Source organism: Natrix helvetica (assembly GCF_964273705.1).
Source record: "Natrix helvetica genome assembly, chromosome: 1".
Lineage (NCBI taxonomy): Eukaryota > Metazoa > Chordata > Lepidosauria > Squamata > Natricidae > Natrix > Natrix helvetica.
The window spans coordinates 293,647,373-293,667,658 of record NC_138548.1 but is presented as its reverse complement, the minus strand read 5'-3'; the positions used below and the strand labels follow the sequence as shown (position 1 = coordinate 293,667,658).

General features: G+C 39.6%; 3 protein-coding genes across 6 annotated transcripts in view; 1 reads left to right on the top strand and 2 right to left on the bottom strand.

Annotated features, from left to right (window-relative positions):
* The first annotated feature begins 47 nt into the window (after positions 1-47).
* Positions 48-3,774, top strand: NHP2 (NHP2 ribonucleoprotein). Its single transcript, XM_081934589.1, has 4 exons — positions 48-296; positions 411-480; positions 790-895; positions 2,203-3,774. The coding sequence occupies exons 1-4, from the start codon at positions 137-139 to the stop codon at positions 2,326-2,328; spliced, it is 462 nt and encodes a 153-aa protein (XP_081790715.1). The 5' UTR covers positions 48-136; the 3' UTR covers positions 2,329-3,774.
* Positions 3,610-13,926, bottom strand: RMND5B (required for meiotic nuclear division 5 homolog B). 3 transcript variants are annotated; one of them, XM_081934586.1, is made up of 10 exons: positions 12,172-13,926; positions 11,557-11,718; positions 9,405-9,550; positions 8,233-8,367; positions 7,054-7,154; positions 6,569-6,735; positions 5,627-5,792; positions 5,459-5,561; positions 5,195-5,349; positions 3,610-4,427 (listed from the first exon to the last, which is right to left on the bottom strand). In XM_081934586.1, the coding sequence occupies exons 2-10, from the start codon at positions 11,693-11,695 to the stop codon at positions 4,364-4,366; spliced, it is 1,176 nt and encodes a 391-aa protein (XP_081790712.1). In that variant the 5' UTR covers positions 11,696-11,718; positions 12,172-13,926; the 3' UTR covers positions 3,610-4,363. The 3 variants fall into 3 exon arrangements, with proteins under 3 accessions (XP_081790712.1, XP_081790713.1, XP_081790714.1); XM_081934587.1 differs by lacking the exon at positions 12,172-13,926 and adding an exon at positions 11,981-12,157; XM_081934588.1 differs by lacking the exon at positions 11,557-11,718 and having other exon boundaries at positions 12,172-13,924.
* A 1,939-nt stretch (positions 13,927-15,865) lies between these two features.
* N4BP3 (NEDD4 binding protein 3) overlaps positions 15,866-20,286 on the bottom strand; it is a 28,486-nt gene continuing 24,065 nt past the window's right edge. The window contains exons 4-5 of one of the 2 annotated variants that reach the window (XM_081951154.1): positions 18,824-19,081; positions 15,866-18,277 (exon numbers count right to left, since the gene is read on the bottom strand). In XM_081951154.1, the coding sequence (XP_081807280.1) occupies positions 17,702-18,277; positions 18,824-19,081 (834 nt within the window). In that variant the 3' untranslated portion in view covers positions 15,866-17,701. The remainder of the gene's footprint in view (positions 18,278-18,823; positions 19,082-20,286) is intronic. The other variant, XM_081951153.1, reaches the window with a different exon arrangement.

Genomic DNA, 20,286 nt, shown 5'->3' with positions numbered 1-20,286 from the left:
GAGTTTAAAAAACTCCATGGTTTAAAAAACTCTATTGTTGGCTTCCCAGGGGTCAGTGCTCTGAGAGTGGAAACGGAAATAGGCTAGTAGGGGGTAGAAGTGGCGCGTGTGTGCCTGGCTTGTTCGAGTTGCGGCTATGGGTCGAGTCAAGCACCAGGAACCCGAGGAAGCGCCGGAGACCGAGGCAACAACCCCAGAACGGTCGTACCACGAGCTGGTCGCAAACGTAAATGCTATTGCGCGGCCGTTAGCCTCTCGGAAGCTCACACGCAAACTCTACAAGTGCATCAGAAAAGGTGTGTGCGATTGGTGGGGGTGAGAGCCCTTCCCGGGTGGGCTGTGATGGACTCCGTTTCGAGCTTTACTATCTCTTGGGATCTTCCTGAAACTTCTCGCGCTTTATTTTGTAGCATCGAAGTTTAAACAGATCCGGCGAGGGGTGAAAGAGGTCCAGAAATTTATCAACAAAGGCGAAAAAGGGTAAGAACCTGTGATGCTCCAGGCGATGGGATTTTTGACAATCTCTGTATTTCCGCTTGAAGTAACTGCTGTGGTGTGCTTTGGTTTAAACTCTAAAGCAAAACCCTTTTAAGGCATTTAAGATAAATGCTTAAATTAGCTTTTTCTACACAAAGTTCACAGAAACTAATGTGACATTCTAAGCAAATTAGATACATTTCTTTTGTTAGCGGTAAGAAACTTATTTGAGGTTTTCCATTATGTTGAATTTTATGTTTTACTAATCCCTAATTTTTAACCAAGTGCTAAAATTTGTCTTGTTTCTCATAGAATCACAGTTCTTGCAGGAGATACATTGCCTATTGATGTTTATTGCCACATCCCCATCATGTGTGAAGACAGGAGTCTTCCCTATGTATATATTCCATCTAAAACGGTAATAATTGGTTAAAGGAGTTTTCTTCCTGCTCATCCTTGAGAAAGGAATGAATGTATAAAATGTGTCAAAAGAATTCAATAGAATTTTGTCTCGCATAATCATGTTATTTTCCTATGTAAACAGAAATAAAGTCTTAAGATACTTAGATATGAATACTTAAGTTTTTTCTCAAAAGCTACTATTTATCTCTACTCTTTAAATTCCATGACGTGGATGTCGTTCATTATTAAAAGTCCCAGTAATAGTTTTATGAACAAACTTTTATATGTTATTTTGTGCCTTTTTGTGACTTAAATATATAACAGAACTGGGTGCAATAACATATTAACATTCAGAAGTGCTAAATTCATGTTATAGATGGCTTGCTGAATAACATATGGCTGGGGTGTCAAACTGGGGGCCCGCAAGCCGGATGCATCATGCACAGGCCATGCCTACCTCAGCTGTACGAATTGGAAAAACTGTAACGTGATGGCAATGTGACTGCAAGTTTAATACCTGTGACATATGACATCTGCATTCATATAATAAACTGTCATATACTACAAGATTAAATTATTGCTTAGTAGTGTTTGAATCTAACAAGTGAATATTAGATATTCAGGCTACAGATCCTTATAATGCCATATAGTTTCAGCATAATCATGTCCAACTATTGAATATGATACTAATACATGAATTTTAATAAAATAGCTAAAAAGTGGTACACGTCATGTTTAAAGACTTCAGTACCATATTTTGTTAATATCTTGAAGTTATGAGAGGCCAGTTAATATTGAAGTCCCTGAGAATTCCTTTCTAATGCGAGCTCAGAAGTTGAAATGACAGGGAAAAGGTAATTTAAGAATAATTTTAATGCCAATGATTCCCATGTATTTTGTCCTGCAGGTGCCATGTTAAATTTTAAGCTATTTTTTGTATAAGGTTTGTAAACATCGATGGTCATACAAAAACATTGAAATCCCTAATATTTTTCCTTTAAATTATGTTAAATTTTAATATCTTAGCAAGATCACTGATATCTCAAATGTGATATCAAGAGTGTGAATTCTGAAGCATTAAGTAAGCCTTATTCTCAGGTTGTTGAAATTTGGTTTCCATTTTTAAAAGATGTTTGCAGTACAGTTGCTGAATTAAGCTTTAGAGAAGTTAGATCTTCACCCTGAGGAGGGCTAAAATCAAATTTCTAAAATACTGGATTTGTTTAGTTTGCATCTTGAAATATGCATGAATAGTCTGTGCTGAAAAAAGTGAGACCTCTGTGTGATCCAAGGAACTGAATCCTTTTCTTCTTTCGCATTCAGGATTTGGGAGCAGCAGCAGGCTCAAAACGCCCAACCTGCGTTATCATGATAAAGGCTCATCAGGACTATCAAGAAGCTTACAATGAGTGCTTGGAGGAAGTGGAAGCTCTTCCCCTTCCTTTGTGAAGAACATTGATAACGAATGCTATTAAGACTCCAAGATATATGATATGATATACTGGATTCAATAGGCTTTGTGTGGTTAAATATCAGTTTCATGCCAGTTTGATATGACAGCTGGCCTGGATTGTTACACTGAGAAATAGATCAAGTGACTTATTGGAACTATGGCAGCTATGCTGTAATCATCTATTTTTGAAGTTTTGGTTGAAATTCTTGCTGGAAATGTGTGTTAAAATGTTGTGTGATGTTCAGCTCTAAAAGAATTCTAGACCATTAGCATAGAGGAACTATTAAATAATAAAAAGATTTATAGATATATTGGCCTTATCCAATTCAATATACTATAGTCTTTAATATCACATGATCTTACTTGCTTACTCCAAACTAGGTGTCCCCAACTTCTGGTCTGTGGACCAGCAGCAGTCCACAGCATGCCAGCAACTGGGCCCACAGAAACAAGCAAAGCCCCACCCACAGGATGCAGGCATTACATGATCCCTCTGGTCCACAGAAAAACCTTTATCCACAGAACCAGTCTCTGGTGCCCAAAAGGTGCTCCAAAGTACCTTCAAGTTGTATTCCTGTCTACTTGGGGTAGAGAACATTTCTTGCCTCACTGCACGCTCCTTTATGCATACAGAAATGCTAGTAAAAAATAAAAAATATAAGTCATCTATAGCCTCTTTATTTAAAGGGCAGTGTTATTTCAGCCCTTGTTAACTAGATCATACTGGAGTACAGAAGCAAATAAGTATCCCCCCCCCCCAAAAAAAAAAACTCCAGCCCTGGCCAGGTAGACTAAGTTGCTTTATACAAATTAGTCTTACGCTGAATACCTATAATTTTGTAGGTATTGCATTGTATGGTAACATGCAAAGCAAAGGAAAAGTAATTTATTTCAATTCGTTTCTATGTCTTCTGCTACTTCTGTCTGATATGTACAAGATTGGATAGAATTGAGAATACTTGCAGCAAGATAAAGCCTCTGGCTACTCTTAAAGGCTATAGTGGCAATTGATTTTTTTCAGTTATCCTTTCTCTAGGTTTTTGCTTCAGAAAAAGGCAATGTCATTTTGTAAAGTGTAAGTTGTAAGCATTAGTTTCTTACTTGAAGCCTCCAAGTTAAAATAACAATGTAGCACTTTAGAAAATTATTTCTAAAGAGTTGTACCTTTGAGGAAATCTTTAAGATCACTCCATGAGAACACCAAACCTGGATAGTAGGAATAATCTATGCCTAAGGATGTCTCTTAATTAAAATCTCTAAGGCAGATTTGAAAACTCTTTTACATACACAAAATGCAACATTTTATTACAAGCTGTTAACACCAAACTCTTGTTCATTACCTATACAGGTTTTAGATTTACCATATGTAAATAGTACATGCTCTGATGCTATAAATTGTTTATATAAGGAAGAAAATTGATCCTGGCTTTTGAGCTCTTATTTCTCTACTTAAATAAATTGTGTATTTGTACTCATATTCTGAAATATTCCACTGTATACTCATCGCTTAGTCTCTGAAGACCAATATTGTATACAGAGGCTGACGTAAAATGTTAGGAAACACCAGTAAGCCTACAATTGTCCTCATTTGCATTCTAATTTACTTGAATTTTTTTCTTTGAAACAGGAGTAAGCTGGATTCTCCACATGCTTTTCTTACCTCAGAAACATATTTCTGTTTTCAAGAATTTGGTAATCTGTAAGCATTAAAAGTGGAGAGTAGTGGGTAGCAGCTTCACATACAGTGCTTGTGGTATCCAACAAGGAACAGAATTGTGACCAGGGATAGGATAAACTCTACAACAGGAGCAGTGCCTGTTGAAGCTGCCAGGATGAAGCCTAAAACACTCAGACATGGAGTATACATACAGGATATTGCATTGCCTCAACCTGGGAAGTTTTTGTCTGGTCCATTAAACTAGTCAGCTTCCATTGTATAGCAGCTGTTATATTAAGCAGGACATTGTAGAGTTCTGCTTGCACACAACTGCTGTATTTGAAGAGCCTATTTCATAACAAGTCTTGCCATTATCAAAAGATGAGACGTTTTCCATCGGCTGGGTTTTGTTCCATGGGGCAATATGGACACTTCAGTCTGCAGAATGTAACAAAAAAAGAATCAAATCAGGACTTTGGAATCCTTACAAGAAACTACTTTTGTAACAATATGAAGATGATCTGCCCACCCACTCCTGAAAAACTGGCAGCAAGTCCTGTTGTATGAAAGTGTGATGGAGTGATTGTGCTGGCACCACAGACATCCAGGTCTAGTCTATTATCTGTTACTGAAGCTTGCTGTGCTTTGGGCTTTGTTCTTGACCCAGTTTCCTTAATGTTTGCTATGAAAAATGGGAGCACTACATGTCTTGAGTTTCTGAACAAAAGCAGGATAGAAATCTTAATATTCACCAACTTCGTTTCTATTTTTTTACTCTGTATTATTTTTTTAAAAAATCTGGATTTGGTTCCAGTAATGTCAGTTAGTCATTCCTTTTAAGATGTGTGGATCTCAACTAGAATTCCCCAGCCAGTATGTGGCTGGGGAATTCTGAGAAATGAAGTCTACACACCTTAAAAGTTGTCATGTTTGAAAAATATTGATTTGGAGTTTTTTTTAAATGGCCTTGTTCAACAATTGAGCTGAAGGTAGCAGACATAATGCAGCCACGGTATATAAAAATTTTTAAAAGTATTTTGGGGGAAAAGTTTTAGTAAATCTACATGGTATTTCATGTATAAATATGGGATGAATAAAGTATATGATCTAACTGCAGTATGGAAATGGAAATAGTTCAGGCAATTACTTATCTACTAACCACATAACTTTCATTGAGATAGCAAGATTTGATGAAAATCACTCACTTCCCTCCATTGATAAGCTTGTTGAGAGCATCTCTAGAAATAACATGTCCACAAATCAACTTGATAGGTGGATTGGAATCTGTGGTCTGTTGGCGCAGGATGGGACATGCAAAGACTGAATGATACCAGCATTTCATTCCCAGTTCAACTTCAATCTGTTAAGAAAATAAAAGTTAACTTTAGCATATAGTTCTATTTATTTTCTTCAGCAAAAATCCCAACCCATCCTATAATTCCTTCCCCAGAATGGGTTAAGTAACTCACGGGCAGCTCATCCTTGTGGCTCCAGACACCTGTGCATTGTCTCTGCTCAATCACAGCCTTGATGTTCATCAGAACTGGCAATGCTACACATCCTGCGGCAAAACTGCAGAGACACAATGCTCAGTACTGCCCAGTGCAGCCCCCGGTCCCACCTGTATGAATCTTTACCTGACACTAAGAGGTGACTCCACTGAGAGACCCAGCAAGGAACATGCATCACGAGTGAAAGTCTCACAAATCTCTGTCCAATGACTTTCATCCAGTAGATGCCTATATGGAGAATTCTGAAGGCCTAAGCGTAGGTATACCAGACTTCCCATCATCACTTGGATCTCTGTTCAGCAAGATACAGGAAGTGCCACTTTAGTGAACAACCTTCACTAAGGTCACCTGGGCCTATTTCAGAATGAATTGTAAGAAACTGGTGACAACAACAAATGAACAGGCTGAGGAGATGATGCCTTTGCTTTGAATCAAGAAATTGAGCAGTTTAGTTTGCTTCTTGTATTAAAACTGGGGAATGTACACAGAGCATGGTTTCTGAAATTCTTTTCTACCCCTTCATACCAGCTGCACTCAGTCACATGACCAGGTGGGAGGAAGGCGAGGCTTAAGAATGGAGCAGCTGGTAGCATTCCAAGGGCGGTCCAGCTGCTTCTCCCATATGAATGAATGACGGGGAAGTTTTCTGGAATGCCTTTCTTCAAAGGCTCAAGCTAGATCAAGCTATTTTCAGGCTTGATCTTTTGTCAGCTTTTCCCACCACACCAAATCTGGTCCTGTTTTTTTCAGTGCTCAGACAGGTACCCTGCTGAGAGATGAACAGGCTCAGTCCCTCTCTTTCCAGCATCCCATTGGGTTGGAGAGAAACTGGGAATAATGAGATTCCAACATTCTTTAGCTTTAAGAGTTGTTTGAAGCATCAAAATCAGAAACAAAAGGCATCAATTCTGGCAACTGTAAAGAAACATTATGAAAACAATCTTAATACAAATAAAATGTATTATTTTACCTTTGTCAAGGATGCTGAGCAGAGCATTAGCCCAACAGACCTAGGAAAGAGATATTAGTTCATAGCAAGAAAGCAGATCCAAGGGAAAAGTGTCCCACCTTGCTTGTGTAGGTGGGCAAAGGGTTGAAAGTGACGTGCATAGCTCAAGGCCTCCAACTCCTTGCCGGGGCCGCCAGAAAGAAGTCTGATGAAATGGAGCCGATGCAGCTGAAATTCCAGAGTACTGTTCAGATCGGCCAGCTGCTGCCTGTGGAAGACTGCCCAGCTAGGCAAGGTACATTATTCCCTCAGCAACTAAAGTCTATAAAGGAACTGTCCTCAGAGTAATTATAATGAAAAAAAGACTTGCAATGTTCCAAACTCACTTACATATTGGCTACAGGAGGTTATAAATGCTGGCAGCATGTTTTTAAGCGAAATCTCAGAAATGTACTAGATTTCATAGATGAGAAACAAAGCATCTTAAAAAGTAACTAAAAACCAATCAAAGTAAATTAAAAACCTAAATTAAAACAATCAGATTAGGAATTACAGGAAGACAAGAAACTGGATTCCCCAAAGGAACACTGTTCTAAAGACTTACCTCAGAGCAGGTCCCAAGTCTTGTTTGTGCAGAGCTTCCAGAATGCTGTTCAGTTCCAGGAATGGTTTTTTGAAGTCTACATCCACTTTCACAGTTGATTCCTGCCAAGGAGAAAGCAGAAGTTGATTGAAAAACAAATTGTCTCGCCTTCTCCTGAAAATAAAGGAGCAGGCAAGAAATGGAAATATCTGCAGATGGAGGTTCAAATAAAGATTATGGATAATCATTGACTTATAACTGGTTGCTTAATGACTATTCAAAGTTACGATGGACCCCTCAAAAGCTACTCACAAGCCAGTCCCACCCCCCACGGTGACATGATCGCATTTTGAGTGCTTGGCAAGTGGCTCACCTTTACGGCCATTTGAGCATCTCATGATCACATCACCACAATTTGCTATGAATTCTGCTGTTTTCAGGTGTCTACTTCCAGTTTCTGGCAAAAAAATGCATCTGGGGAAAATGGATTTACTTAATGAGCACGGTATTTGCTTAACAACTGCTACAAAATATGTTTTTTAAAAAAACCAGGTCCAGTCACATGATGCCTTGACTTATGACTGCAATGATTTATGACCATATTGTTATCTGTCAAGAACTACCTATAGCCATTTCAGAATGGGCAAAAATGATATACAACAGAACACAATAATTGAGTCAAGTGCTTCTTCTGGTACTATAGGCAAGAAAGTAAGTTTGTGGCCAGCAAAACTGAATAACTTAACTGAACCATAAGCCAAAAAGTGTAACACAATGTAGGATTACAACCATCATGGATTACAACCATAGTCCTCGCTTACTGACCATTAGTTCAAAGTTACAACTGTTCAAAGTTACAGTTGAGCTGACCAAGGAGATTTAAGCTAGTTTTCAAAGTTGCAGTCATTGTCACATGATCATTATTTGGGTTCTTGGCAACTAGTGCACATTTATGATAGTTGCAGGTCCCATAATCATGTAATCACCTTTTGTGACCTTCATAGCTGGCTTCTGATAAGCAATGTCAATTGGGAAGCCAGCAGGAAGTCACAAATTGCACTCACCTGATGTCAACTTAATGATCTGTGATGATTAGCTTTACAATCACATAGCGACCGGGTTGATAGTCCCAACTGTAGTTGGTAAGTGAGGACTTCCTGTATACCATGCAGAGATTTCTGTCATTAAAGAGATTAGTACCTGACACAATTCTTCAGCCACTCCCAGCATTCCTTGTTGATAGAGATGTTCTATAATTGCCAATACCAGGATCTGTTTCTCTTGGGTTTCCCAGACCAGAGCAGGAACAATGCCACACAAGTCAGCATCAAAATTCTGGAAGAAAAATTTGTGAAAATGAAAAAGAAGCAGATGATCCTTCAATCTGTATTTCAAAAAGGAAGCAAAGTAACTTGCTAGAATGATAATTGCCTTATCTTTAAGCATGTAAATGTGGTGTAAAGATAAGGCAAATTATCGTTCTAGCAATTTAAAGGAGGATACCATACCATCTATAATGAAAGCTAGGTAGTCCTCAAATGAGATTAAACTTCTTTCTTATGAACAGCATAAATTGATGTTCGATATGAAAACTTGAACATTTCTGTACTGTGCAAAAATATAGGAGATTCTCATTCACAGGCCCTGCCTCATGTACCTCTACTTAATGCCCTTAATAATTTTATTCCCAATGATAACTCACAACCAAATTGCTTCTTTATTAATTTCTGATAAGAGAAGCCCACACAACACAATTATTTGGCATATAGCAAATAATATAGTTAGCTACTTTATGTAATATGGGTAGTTCTCATTTAGCAACTACAGTTGGGGCTGGCAACTTGATCATTACATGAAGCCATTGCTAAGTGAAACCACAACAGTGTTTATGATCTTACTTCAGCTTTCCTTTACTTTACAGACCTGCAAAGGTCATAAGTGCAAGGATTAGTCAAAAAGTTACTTTTTCATCACCACTATGATTGCAAATGGTCACTAAATGAGGCAGTCCCTAAACAAGGACTACCTGTAGTCACGTTTTGAAGAATCATTTGCTTGCATACCTCTTGGACCATTTTTCATGCAATATTTTAGATTCAGGAGAATGTGAAGAAAACACAATGCTTATGAAGGTTGAGAAAACAGAACAAGAGCTTTCCTGTACTGTACTAAATGAGTGTTTATGCTATCAAAGAACAAAATAATAGAACATACATATTTCACTAGTTTACAAGCATTCCAAAATCGACAGCATAAAATATATAATCATTGGAGTAACATCTACTTTCATGGCTCCCAATTTAAAATCCAAAGCAATTTCCTCCTTGGTCCAACCCCCCCTCCCCCCCAAAAAATTAATAGAAGATACTTACTCTATCTATTGCTTTGCCCACGCGGGAGATACTGCTGTGAATATCTTTGTGATCTGAAGCTAAGTTTTGAACAGTATCCTTAATTTTCTTACAGCATTGGGACATAACGAGGGAGAGTGTAGCAGAAAGAGGTCCTCGCTGCAAGGCTGTAATAGGAAAAGCAATGGATTTTAGTTTTAGATTTCACCTCAAGTGCTCAGTCTCTGCTTACTTGCAACTTTCATTTGACATAAATAAGTGAAGATATTTTATGGTATCTTCACCTGCAAGGGACACATTTGGGGAAAGGCACCACTAGATACAACAGTTCCATATAATAGTAATATTTTCATACTCAACATTTCTTCAACATCTGTTCACAAGTATCTTGGAATTCAATTGTGAAAATTAAGAGAAGACAGCAATGAAAATAAACCAGTTGTTGTATAATAGCACAGAGAAAGTACACCTTCTGGGTCCCAAGAGATGGCATTGTTTCAAAGAAGTCCCAGGAGTATGGCATATGTGGACAGGGAGATACCCTTGGGAACAAATACCAGTAGTTCCCAAATAATCAAGTCCTATGTCATAACTCATAAGGGACTTTACAGGTGTCAACCAGCACACTGAATTGCACCCAGACCTAGAATGCTATTGGTAGCCAGTGTCAGATGGGCATAACAAGCAATGACTACAACTACCGTATGTGTATCACCGCACAATGGACCAATTGCAGTTTTTGGATGTTCAAAGACAGCACAGTGCAATTGTCCTGATGGGAGGTGAGTAAGATGTGGGTGATCATGAGCAGGATCCATAATGCGGAAATGGGTACTGCACACCAAACAAAGTTATGCAAAGACACCTCTGGCCACAGCTGCCAACAGTTCTTCAATTTGGATATGAGAGTCCTGGAGGACCCCAAAGTATGCACTGATTTCAAGCAAGGCAAGGTAAAACTGCTCAGTGTCAAAGATCAATCCTCTCCAGTATTGGGACTTTTGGAAACTAAAATCTACAGCCACTTGGTTTTGGTAGGGTAGAGCTAAATCCTGTTCCTCCCCATCTGGACCCTTGCAACCTCCAGACACAGGAACAGAACCTCAATAGCTTCACTTGAATTCGAAGGAGGTAAGATGTATAATTGAATATTATCTACATACTGTATTGCATAGTAACAGCCAATAATTAGATTGATCATTCATTCATTCATTCATTCATTCATTCATTCATTCATTCATTCAAACAAGCTCAGTTTTGATTAACCTCAAAGAATATACTTTTTACTGAATTAACCCATTTTCTGGGATTACTCAAATACATTTGACTCATAAAGTAAATAAATGGGCTGCGTTCACATTAGGGCAGGGGTGGCTTCCTGCCAGTTCTAACCTCTTCTATAGAAGAGGTTCCACAAATCTACAGTGCCGTTTAGAACCAGTTCCAGCTCCCTCCCCCCGCCCGTCCGCACATCATCAAGATGAAGAGCGAGAGGAGGAATTCTGGGAGTTGAAGTCCACAAGTCTTAAAGCTGTCAAGTTTGAACACCCCTGGGTTTTTTTTCTAAAGGGTTAGGGGTGCAAGGGTCTTGCAACTTGACTGCTTTACGACTTGCACACTTCAATGCCAGAGTTTCTGAGCCAACATTTTGGTTGCTAAGCAAGAGCGTTGTTAAGTGAGTTTCACCACATTTTACAAGTTGGCCATGCCCACCCAGTCACATGGCTGGCAAGCCACTCCCACAAAGCAGGCCACACCTACAGAAGAGATTCTAAAAAATTTTGAAACCCACCACTTCATTAGGGGCTTCACAACCTATACATCGAACCAAGGACAAACTTAAGGTTGTTAAAAAAAATTCACTAAGTTTTATTAAGCGTATTTTGCAAGCCCGCTCAATTCAATAAGCATGGAACACAAAATCTCCCAAGCAAAGCTCAACTTCCTACAGTTTCATGGATCAATTGTGTGCCTTCTTTTCTGGCAACAAGATAAAACGTGGTTTTTCCATTGTGTTCTTCCAGGATGCTTTGACACTATGACTTTCTAGTGTAGCGTTGCCTTGGTGGTCTCTCATTAGCCAGATCCGTATCTGCCTGGCTTTTTATGACCAGGTGGCTCACGTTCAAAGCCGAGACCGCAATCCCAGACCCAAGGCAAGGGGCATCCGTACCTGCAGCGCCCAGCTCCTCCCTTAGCTGGCTGACGTAGCGCAGCAACTCTTCCAGGCCTCGCTCACAATGCTGGCCGTAGCACAGGAACTTCTGCAGCACTTTGTCCACCTCCCTCTCTACGCAGGCGCACCGCTCCATTAGCCCGGCCTGCCTGACACGCTCTGAGGCGGAAGGAGAAAAAGCTTCCAGTCAGGACAGCCGATGGTGACCTTTTCCAGGCGCCAGAGACCGGGCGCGGGGCTCGGCTGAGGCGGAAGGTCCTCGCCCGTTGAACGCCGGCGGCGCTGCTGACGAGAAGACCTGGAGGCGAGGCCAACCAGCCGGGCATCCACCTCTCTTCTCTCTCCCCACCTCCCTCACTCCGGTTTAAGGGATCGAGAGAGAATAGTTCGCGGACGGGATTCTGCCTGTGCCACGGCTCACCCCGTAATGAATGCGGTCGCCACAAATCGACCCTGTGGGATCCTTGGTGGTTCCTATCACAGACGAGCGATAGGTTAGAAAGGCACCCCCCGAACGCTGAATGGCACGTTCCTTTACTATTCAGTATGAAGGTTGGGTGGAGCCACTTCGAGGAAAAAAAAGGGGGGAGGGAAGCTTGAAATAACGCTAACCTGAGAACCGTGGAAAGAGACGTCGGTTTTCTTCAATCTGAGAAAATAGAATAATTAATAATTAGCTTCCTTCTTGTCTTATGCGGCCGTCCTACGCGTACCTAATTGCTAAAGTTCTCTCATGATGGAGCAAACCATTTGTATTGTGAAGGGTGTGCCTGGAATGAACTACATAGGGTGCAACAGCTGATTGGGACAAACCATTTTTGGCTTAGGTAAATTGTAAGTGACGTGTAGGTTTGGAGTGAACCATTTTGTAGACAGTTTGGAGTTGCTTGTGTGGTGAGTGTCCAATGCAGATAAGATGAAATATCAATAACAGATCAGGCAAACGTTTGATGAACTGTGACCCCAATCTATCTTAGACTTGGTATTATCAATTAAAATAGATCAAGTCTTTCAGCATCTCACCTGTTCCCACATGCAGTTTGGGAACATCACAACATCCTGAATAACTTGTCTTCCCCCTTTGTATCCAATGCTGGTCTTATCTTATCCCCAGCCCTTTATTTAAATAGTCTTGTGTCATCACTTCCTGTCCTGGAATAATTTTTCTCTCTCTGTCTCATCATATCCCATCAAAATGTCACAATCTATAAAATTAACACTGTGCCATCCATTAGGCTGGAGCTAAATTCAGATTACCTGTTGTATGCAAATGACTATATGCTTTGGGTGTGGCTTTGCCATCCAGCCTAGGAAAGATCTGATGACCTGTTATAGGTGTACTCAAAGTATGTTTTGGAGTATGTGCTTGGAGGTATAGACACTCCTCCCTTGTGGTCATTAGTCTTCATTGCAGCTATCGCTCCCAGCAGTTACCTTACCACTAAATATATTCCTGTGTTCCTTTTATCCCGGTAATATTCCCCCACCCTATTTTGGAATTAATATTTGTTCACTATTCTAACCAGATACCCAAAAGAAGAGATAGGTACATTATTTTATTGAGAGAAGTGTGCCATGTTTATGCAAATTCTACATTTGCATAATTCCAAAATGTTTTCACGAAACATCAGCTTCACGTTTTTCCTCAATGCAGCATCTGGAAAATCATGAGGGTTGTTAAACTGGACATTTATTATTTGTCAGCTTCTCTGTGTTAATTTCTTACTTTCCTGGAAATAATTGTGTACCCAGGATATAGTTATACAATTCTGTAGGTTTTGGTTAACCATGTAATTACATCTCTCTATTTGCAATGCTTTTCAGTGTGATGTCTCCCTGAAAGTGTTTACTTTTATCTCAATTAAAATATGCGGAAACTGCTCGATTAATTCAAACATTTTTGGAGACAATTGGGAGCCTTCTTGGAATTTGCCCAAGATGGATGTGGAAGATAAACCAATGTAAGGAGTTGTCCTCCTAAATTGTGAAATTATAATTCCTTTTGTGCTGCACTGTTCCGGTCGGGGAATGTTTTCCTGCTAGATAAAGATGTGAAAATGAATAATAACAAAGTTATAGAAAAAGGCAAATTGGCATGCATATAACAATTGGTATAGTTGTGAATCTGGACTATGCAGTTTAACAGGCAGTTGCAACAGAAGAGCAATTGAGATTGGCCCTTCTGAGAGGCAATTTTATGATGGGATTATTTTGTACCAACATGAAGAATGGAATTTTTTTTAGATTGCCATTTCGTAATGTATCTTTTCCAGAATACAACTGTTTATTCTTTGTCTTAGAAAATTACCAGATTGTGTGAACCTTAAATATTTCTATTTTAATTACATATCTTAATAAATATTCAGCTGCTGTAATATATCTACACTGTGTGGCTATGAAGTCATTTTAGAAACAACAACTGTTCAAAATATAGTGGCTGATTTATTATCTTGGGTCATGAATACAGAGCGCATTAGACCAATTCCTGAAAAAAATATAGTAATTTCCAACTATTTCCAATTGAAACTAGGTTTGGTATTGACCTATATTCCCTTAATAGTCTAGCCTGCATATGTCATATATCAAACAATTCATCTATCTCCCTGCAGTATTTATCCGCAGTTGAAAATTAACACAACTGTATCTTAAGAAAAGTTTTTTGTTTAGTTTCTCTCTTGCTACATGATTGTGGTTATTATTAAGTTGCTTGATGCTCAGTCAAATACTGATTGCTGTCATTAAGTGTGACATCATGTCACAATTTGCAATCTCCTACCAGCTTCCCTATTGACATTGTTAGTTGGAAACTGGAAAGGTTGCAAATGATGACTTGTGATTATGAGATGCTGCAACAGTCATTAAGCGAGGACCACCTGTACAGCAATTTGTCCTCATAGAAGGGACGTTGACATCTCAGTTGTCAGTGAAGTTATACTGGAACTTATTTAGCTATTTCAGTCCCTGGTATTACTAGAACAGACATAGGTAAATTTTTGTCAGACTATATTAGGGCTTTTATTGGTGGTACTACTATTACTACTGGGAAGTGAGCAGAAAAATGTCAGAGGTAACCTTGGATTGTCACAAATACACAGCATATAAATCTTTGCTGAATATGAATAGCAAAAATACAAAAGTTGCTGCGTGAAGCCCAGCTATATTTTTGGAAAGTAAATTAAGAATTCCTAGCAACACAAATCAAATGTACAAAAAATTGAAAAGCATATACTTAGGAGATATATCAGACAAGTTGCTCTTTCAGTTGTCTGAGAGAAATCAGAGTATTTAAGGATCTGTGTATTTATATATTTATTCTTATGTATTCCTTGTGTTTTAATTTGACTGTACACCGCCCCGAGTCCCTTTCGGGAGAGGGGGCGGTCTAGAAATTTAAAATAAAGTAAAGTAAAGTAAAAGAAATGTGGTTCAGATCTAGATGTCTAGAGTGGTCAGACTATCTGAGCCCACCAAGTGTTTTTAAGATTAGAACTATAACACTACATCCCTCTTCATAATTTTGGCAGATGCCTGGGCTTTAACTGCTTGGATGAAGTGAACCAGTCCTGTGGAATTCAGGAAACTGGTTTATCCAGCAGTTCTAAGAGGCAAAATACCTGTGTTACTTTTTGTGACGCCTTGACTCTTCCCTGTGGCATCTGAGCAAGCAACTTGGTTTCTGGCTTAGCTGCCAAGTTTTGGTGCCGCCCTCCCTGGGCTGCTTCTCAACTCCCTGCAGTTGTAATTGATGGGTGGAAACCTGCTGTGGGGATTTTGGAGTGAGGCATTAACAGAATTTTGGACTGGCGTGGGCACAGGGAACCAAACAAGAAATTTCAACAACCAGCTGCCTTGCAAGAAAAACAAGCATTTGTGGTTTCTTGGGACCAGCAAAGAAAAAAAAAAGCATCTGATATAGCAGGAAGTATGTTATTAGTCCAGCTCAATGTAATCTAATTTACAGTATCTTTTTTTTAGTCCTTTTATAATTTGCTCATTTAGGTTGGTATCTTGAAAATTAACCACGTCCATATAAGTAGCTTCCTGATAAGGGATTAAATTTATATAGTTGAGAGTGTGACTGCAGTAAGCGTCAACTGTTCAGTGGATTTTTAATTATATTAAGTGCTTACTTACACTCCAGGACAATTCAAAGATGATTCTGCAGCAAAGACCTCTAGCACAAAACTGGATTGTTTCACATCTGGTATGAAACATTTTCATCTAGGTTCCATCAAATCACTTAATAGCTAATAGCTTTTCTGCTCTGGAAAATGAAATATAGTAGGCAGTGATGTCTTATAGATAAAATGAAATATGCTAGGCAGTGTATCATACTAATGACAAGTTGTGTAGCATCAGTGAACATGGATTAAAACAAGAAATGCAATCTGAGACATATTAAGATGTCCTGAGCTGATCACTATCAAACATGTTTAATGTAGGATTTCATGCACCATATTAGATAATGGCAATCCAAAAATAGTAAGATGATTTGAGTAAGCTGACAAAACGTTGGCATTTGGAACAAAACAAGCCAGCACTCTGCATTGATCTATATTATATAGTGTATTTCTCTTAGGGCAGGGGTGTCAAACGTCATCACGTGACGTATTGCAACTTTTTCCCCTTTCCTAAAATGGTGGGCGTGGCCAGTGCATGACACATCCGGCCCATGGGCCACGAGTTTGACATCCCTGTCTTAAGACATATATACAGTAAAGCATCTGACTTCATGCCAGACCTATATCCTTAAGAACACACTTTTTTTCTTTAACTTCACATCTGTGTATAGTCCATACAACATACAACCTGATACCATTTGGCTTGGGCAAGCACTATTCTACAAGCAAGGAGGCTTTCCCTCATCACTGCAGGCTTTCCTTACCCGTGGGAAATCTAAAGCTCTGTTTTAAAAGAGAGAAAAACTGCAAAATTGTTGAAAATATCATTCATCCTCTTCTGGTTGGCTTAAAGAATATTCTTGGCATAGAATTATTTTCATTTTACATCCATAGATTCCCAAAAGTATTTTAAGAGATTTCCTAGCCCAATCTTCCTCCCCTCAGGAGAAATCCCCAAAATTAGACACTGTTTCTTCGTTAAAAATGCATGTCCTAATTTTTTATTATTTTGGCTTATCAGGTTTTAGAGTTTCTAAAACAACATGCAGTTTATCTGTTGAGAACATCCATTATAGCACACATGGGAAAAATACTACAAACAGAAAACATTACAACAGGGGGAAAATAGCGGTCGTAGAGCCAGAATATTTAGGCAAATATTTATTCAATACATTGCCAGGCTGTGCTTCAATTTCAGAATTCTTTATGTTAGCGAGAACCTTCAAACCTAGAACTGAGACACCAAGCAGCAACCGAACAAATATGTTCACAGCTTCATTCTCATTATTATGGAGAAACTGATCATAGGCCAGGTAACGTTGTCCTACGGTATTTTAATGGCTGAGCCCAAATGGTTTGGCTTGTGCTTTTGTTTCTTAGGCCAATGGAACTGGAGTTGCTGCTTCGTTTCCCAGAGCCAAGGAAGGATCTCTCTTACAATACAAGATCATATAATCACATTATACCTGGAGCTTTGACCTTGACATAGAATGAGGCCCCGCCAGATGGATAGAAAACAAATGCTATACAGAGGGATTCCTGATAGAGCAGATATTCTATGTCTTTCCTTCTAGTACTGCAAGCCAAGATTCAAATGATTAATGGACAAGGCTAAACCTTTCTAATAAGGAATAACCTATATATTCTTCATTTGTTTTCCCCACTGAGCCACAGCAGGAGGGTTCCCAATTACAGCTAATTCACATTCCATAATTTAAAAAGAAACTTCTGTATTGACCCCATGCAGGATACAAAAGGAAAACCTTTTGCTCTCCAAAACAGCAGTGGTGCGGAGGCAACGGTCTACCTGGATGGACAAAAAATTCCAAATATATTGCTGTGATTCCATCCTTCGAACAACGATCTGCAAAATCCTGTATGTTGTTACAGGAACAAACTTTTGAGGTGGGTTAAGAGGCTCTTTAGCTTACGACATTTCTTCTACCAAATCTTATAGTCCATGTTGCAGCATGGGGCTTCTGCCCATTTGCAAGCCCAGCAGAAGATTTCTCAAATATAGCTCAGATTTTAGAAGATTCAGCTCTCTCAATCCAAGGTGATTCTGAATCACTAGAATTTCTAGATTCAGCTGGGAACTGATGAAATTCACTCAGCTGCCTTTCCAGGGCCTGATTTCGATGGTACATCTCCATGTAGCTGGCCTGAATCTCACGCTGATAACGCAAGACTTTTTCTTTTTCCTCTCGCCATGTTTTTCGCTCATGCTCAAAGTTTACCGCTTGCAGTTGGGCCTGGCGCCTTTCCCGCAACAATTCTGCCCACAGCCATTCAGTTCCTTCTACACTCTCACCCTGCATTCCCCGACATTTAGAATCATCCGTTTCACAACCCAAAAAGTCCTGGCATGCTTGCATGGGAGATTCCCTGGAAGAAGGAATAGGGGAACCATGATCTGATAAGGGTTGGAAAGAGTCCCCCAACTGTGCCAGCTGCGAGCCCTTGGCTTGCAACTCTGTTCGAGCCTCCCGCAGCTGTGTTTTCAAACTGAAGATTTCACCCAGTTTCTGGGCCATCTCTTCTTGGGCATCGCGGAGCTGCTGCTTCAGCAATGAAATCTCTGCAGTTTTTTGACATACCTGTGAAAAAAATACACTAGGATGAAAACAAGAAATTAACAAGGAAAACGTAGCAAGATAAGGGAGTCTGTGAGATGGTGGAATATTTCCAACAGAGGCAACAATGACAAGCCCAGATACAAAGGGAGAGGATGGGATAGCTCATACTGAAGATTTTTTGGTGCCTTTACAACTGAAATCTAGTTTCATGGTTGGACAAATCTCTAGTAGGGCAGTAATTTTGTCAGTTATCTAACAAGAGTATGCCTGCTTCATAAAGAAGTCCGCAAGTTTAGTTTAATTGACTGCTCGCACTCAGCATGGACACCAGTTAGAACAATTAATCAGTGGAACAGAAGTTGCCTCCAGAAGTTGTGAATGCCCCAACACTGGAAGTCTTTAAGAAGATGTTGGATAGCCATCTGTCTGAAACGGTATAGGGTTTCCTGCCTAGGCAGGGGGTTGGACTAGAAGACCTCCAAGGTCCCTTCCAACTCTGCTATTGTATTGTATTGTATTTATTGTACTAGAACTAAATAAAGGTAGTCTTTTGTGCATACTCCTCACCTCCCATTTGGTCTCCTCCAGTTTCGGACTGAGGCGTTCTGCTTGCTGCTGTTGCAACCTCAGCTCTTCACAGTGGCTCTGTTGAAGGTCCAGTTCTTCCTGCAGCCTCTTCTTCTCCTGCTGTACTTTGTAGAGTTGTAGCTGAAGCGCCCTCTGGCTGCGCTGGGCTTGGTACATTACCTGTTGCAGCTTGGCCACATACATTTGCTTTAGCTCATCCAGCTCTTCCATCCAAAGACGCTGTTTGTCTTCAAACACCTGCCAGAGTAAGAGAAAATTAAGGTGGACTCACAAAGATTAGGCTTCCTATGGAACGTCACATCCAGTTCTCTCAAGAGACGGCATAACAGTCACAACTATACATAGATACACTGCAGTAGCTGAGTATATCCTAAGTGTTTGCTGCTCATTGGAATTAGCCAGTACCTTATAACCAAACTGCTTAAAGAAATATGAAGATGCAAGATTAATCTTAGTAGTAATTAAACTTAAAAAAAAATCGATAAATTTCTTGTTGCCCAACATTTTATAGATGGCAACTTAAATCGTATCCTGGTGGTAGGGGGACTATTGTGAACTCCCAAGACTGGATGACAACACATGCAGACATTGCTCTGATCTCTTAAAAAATAAAAGACACCGATAACAACATAGCAGCCTATCCCAAACTGGTATAGGTAGTCCTCGAATTAAGACCATAACTGAGCTCAAAATTTAATTGCTAAGTGAGGCAGTTGTTGAGCTTTCCCCTATTTTACCTTCCTTGCCACAGTTTTAAAGTGAATCGTTGCAGTTGTTAAGTTAGTAACACGGTTGTAAAATTAAATTGGCTTCTACAATGACTTTCTTAGCAGAAAGACGCAAAACATGTCCCCAGGACATTGCAACCATCATAAATATGAGCCAGTTGCCAAGCACCTGAAATGTGATCATGTGATCATGGGGATTCTGCAACTGTCATAAGTGTGAAAAACAGTCATAAGACACTTTCTTCAGTGCTGCTGTAACTTTGAACAGTCACTGAATGAATGGTTGTAAGTTGAGAACTACCTGTATTTTCTACAATGGGAAATATTGCCTATCATATCTTGGTTTGAGAAAGCTGCTGTATATAATGTTTTCCATCCTTTAATCTAGATTGTTCTCTTTTCTCAATTCATTTATTCATTTAACAAATGAAACAAGGATTTTCAGCCAAACTGTTTCAGAAAAAAAATGTGAAGGTTAATTCATTTGATTGCCCATGACATAGAAGAACCGTCAGTGTCGGGAAGAAGGTTGGAGGCAAAATGCCAACCACCTAAGGCTATAAGCCTGGTGAGCAAGGCTCACTATACACACTTCTATCCTGGCAGAAGGATCACAAGAGGGGGTGGGGGGGTTATCTCAGTGCTGTCTTCCCCCACCTTGATAATTAGCTGAATTAAACCACAACTATGGAGTGCTCAGCTCTGAAGTGATGG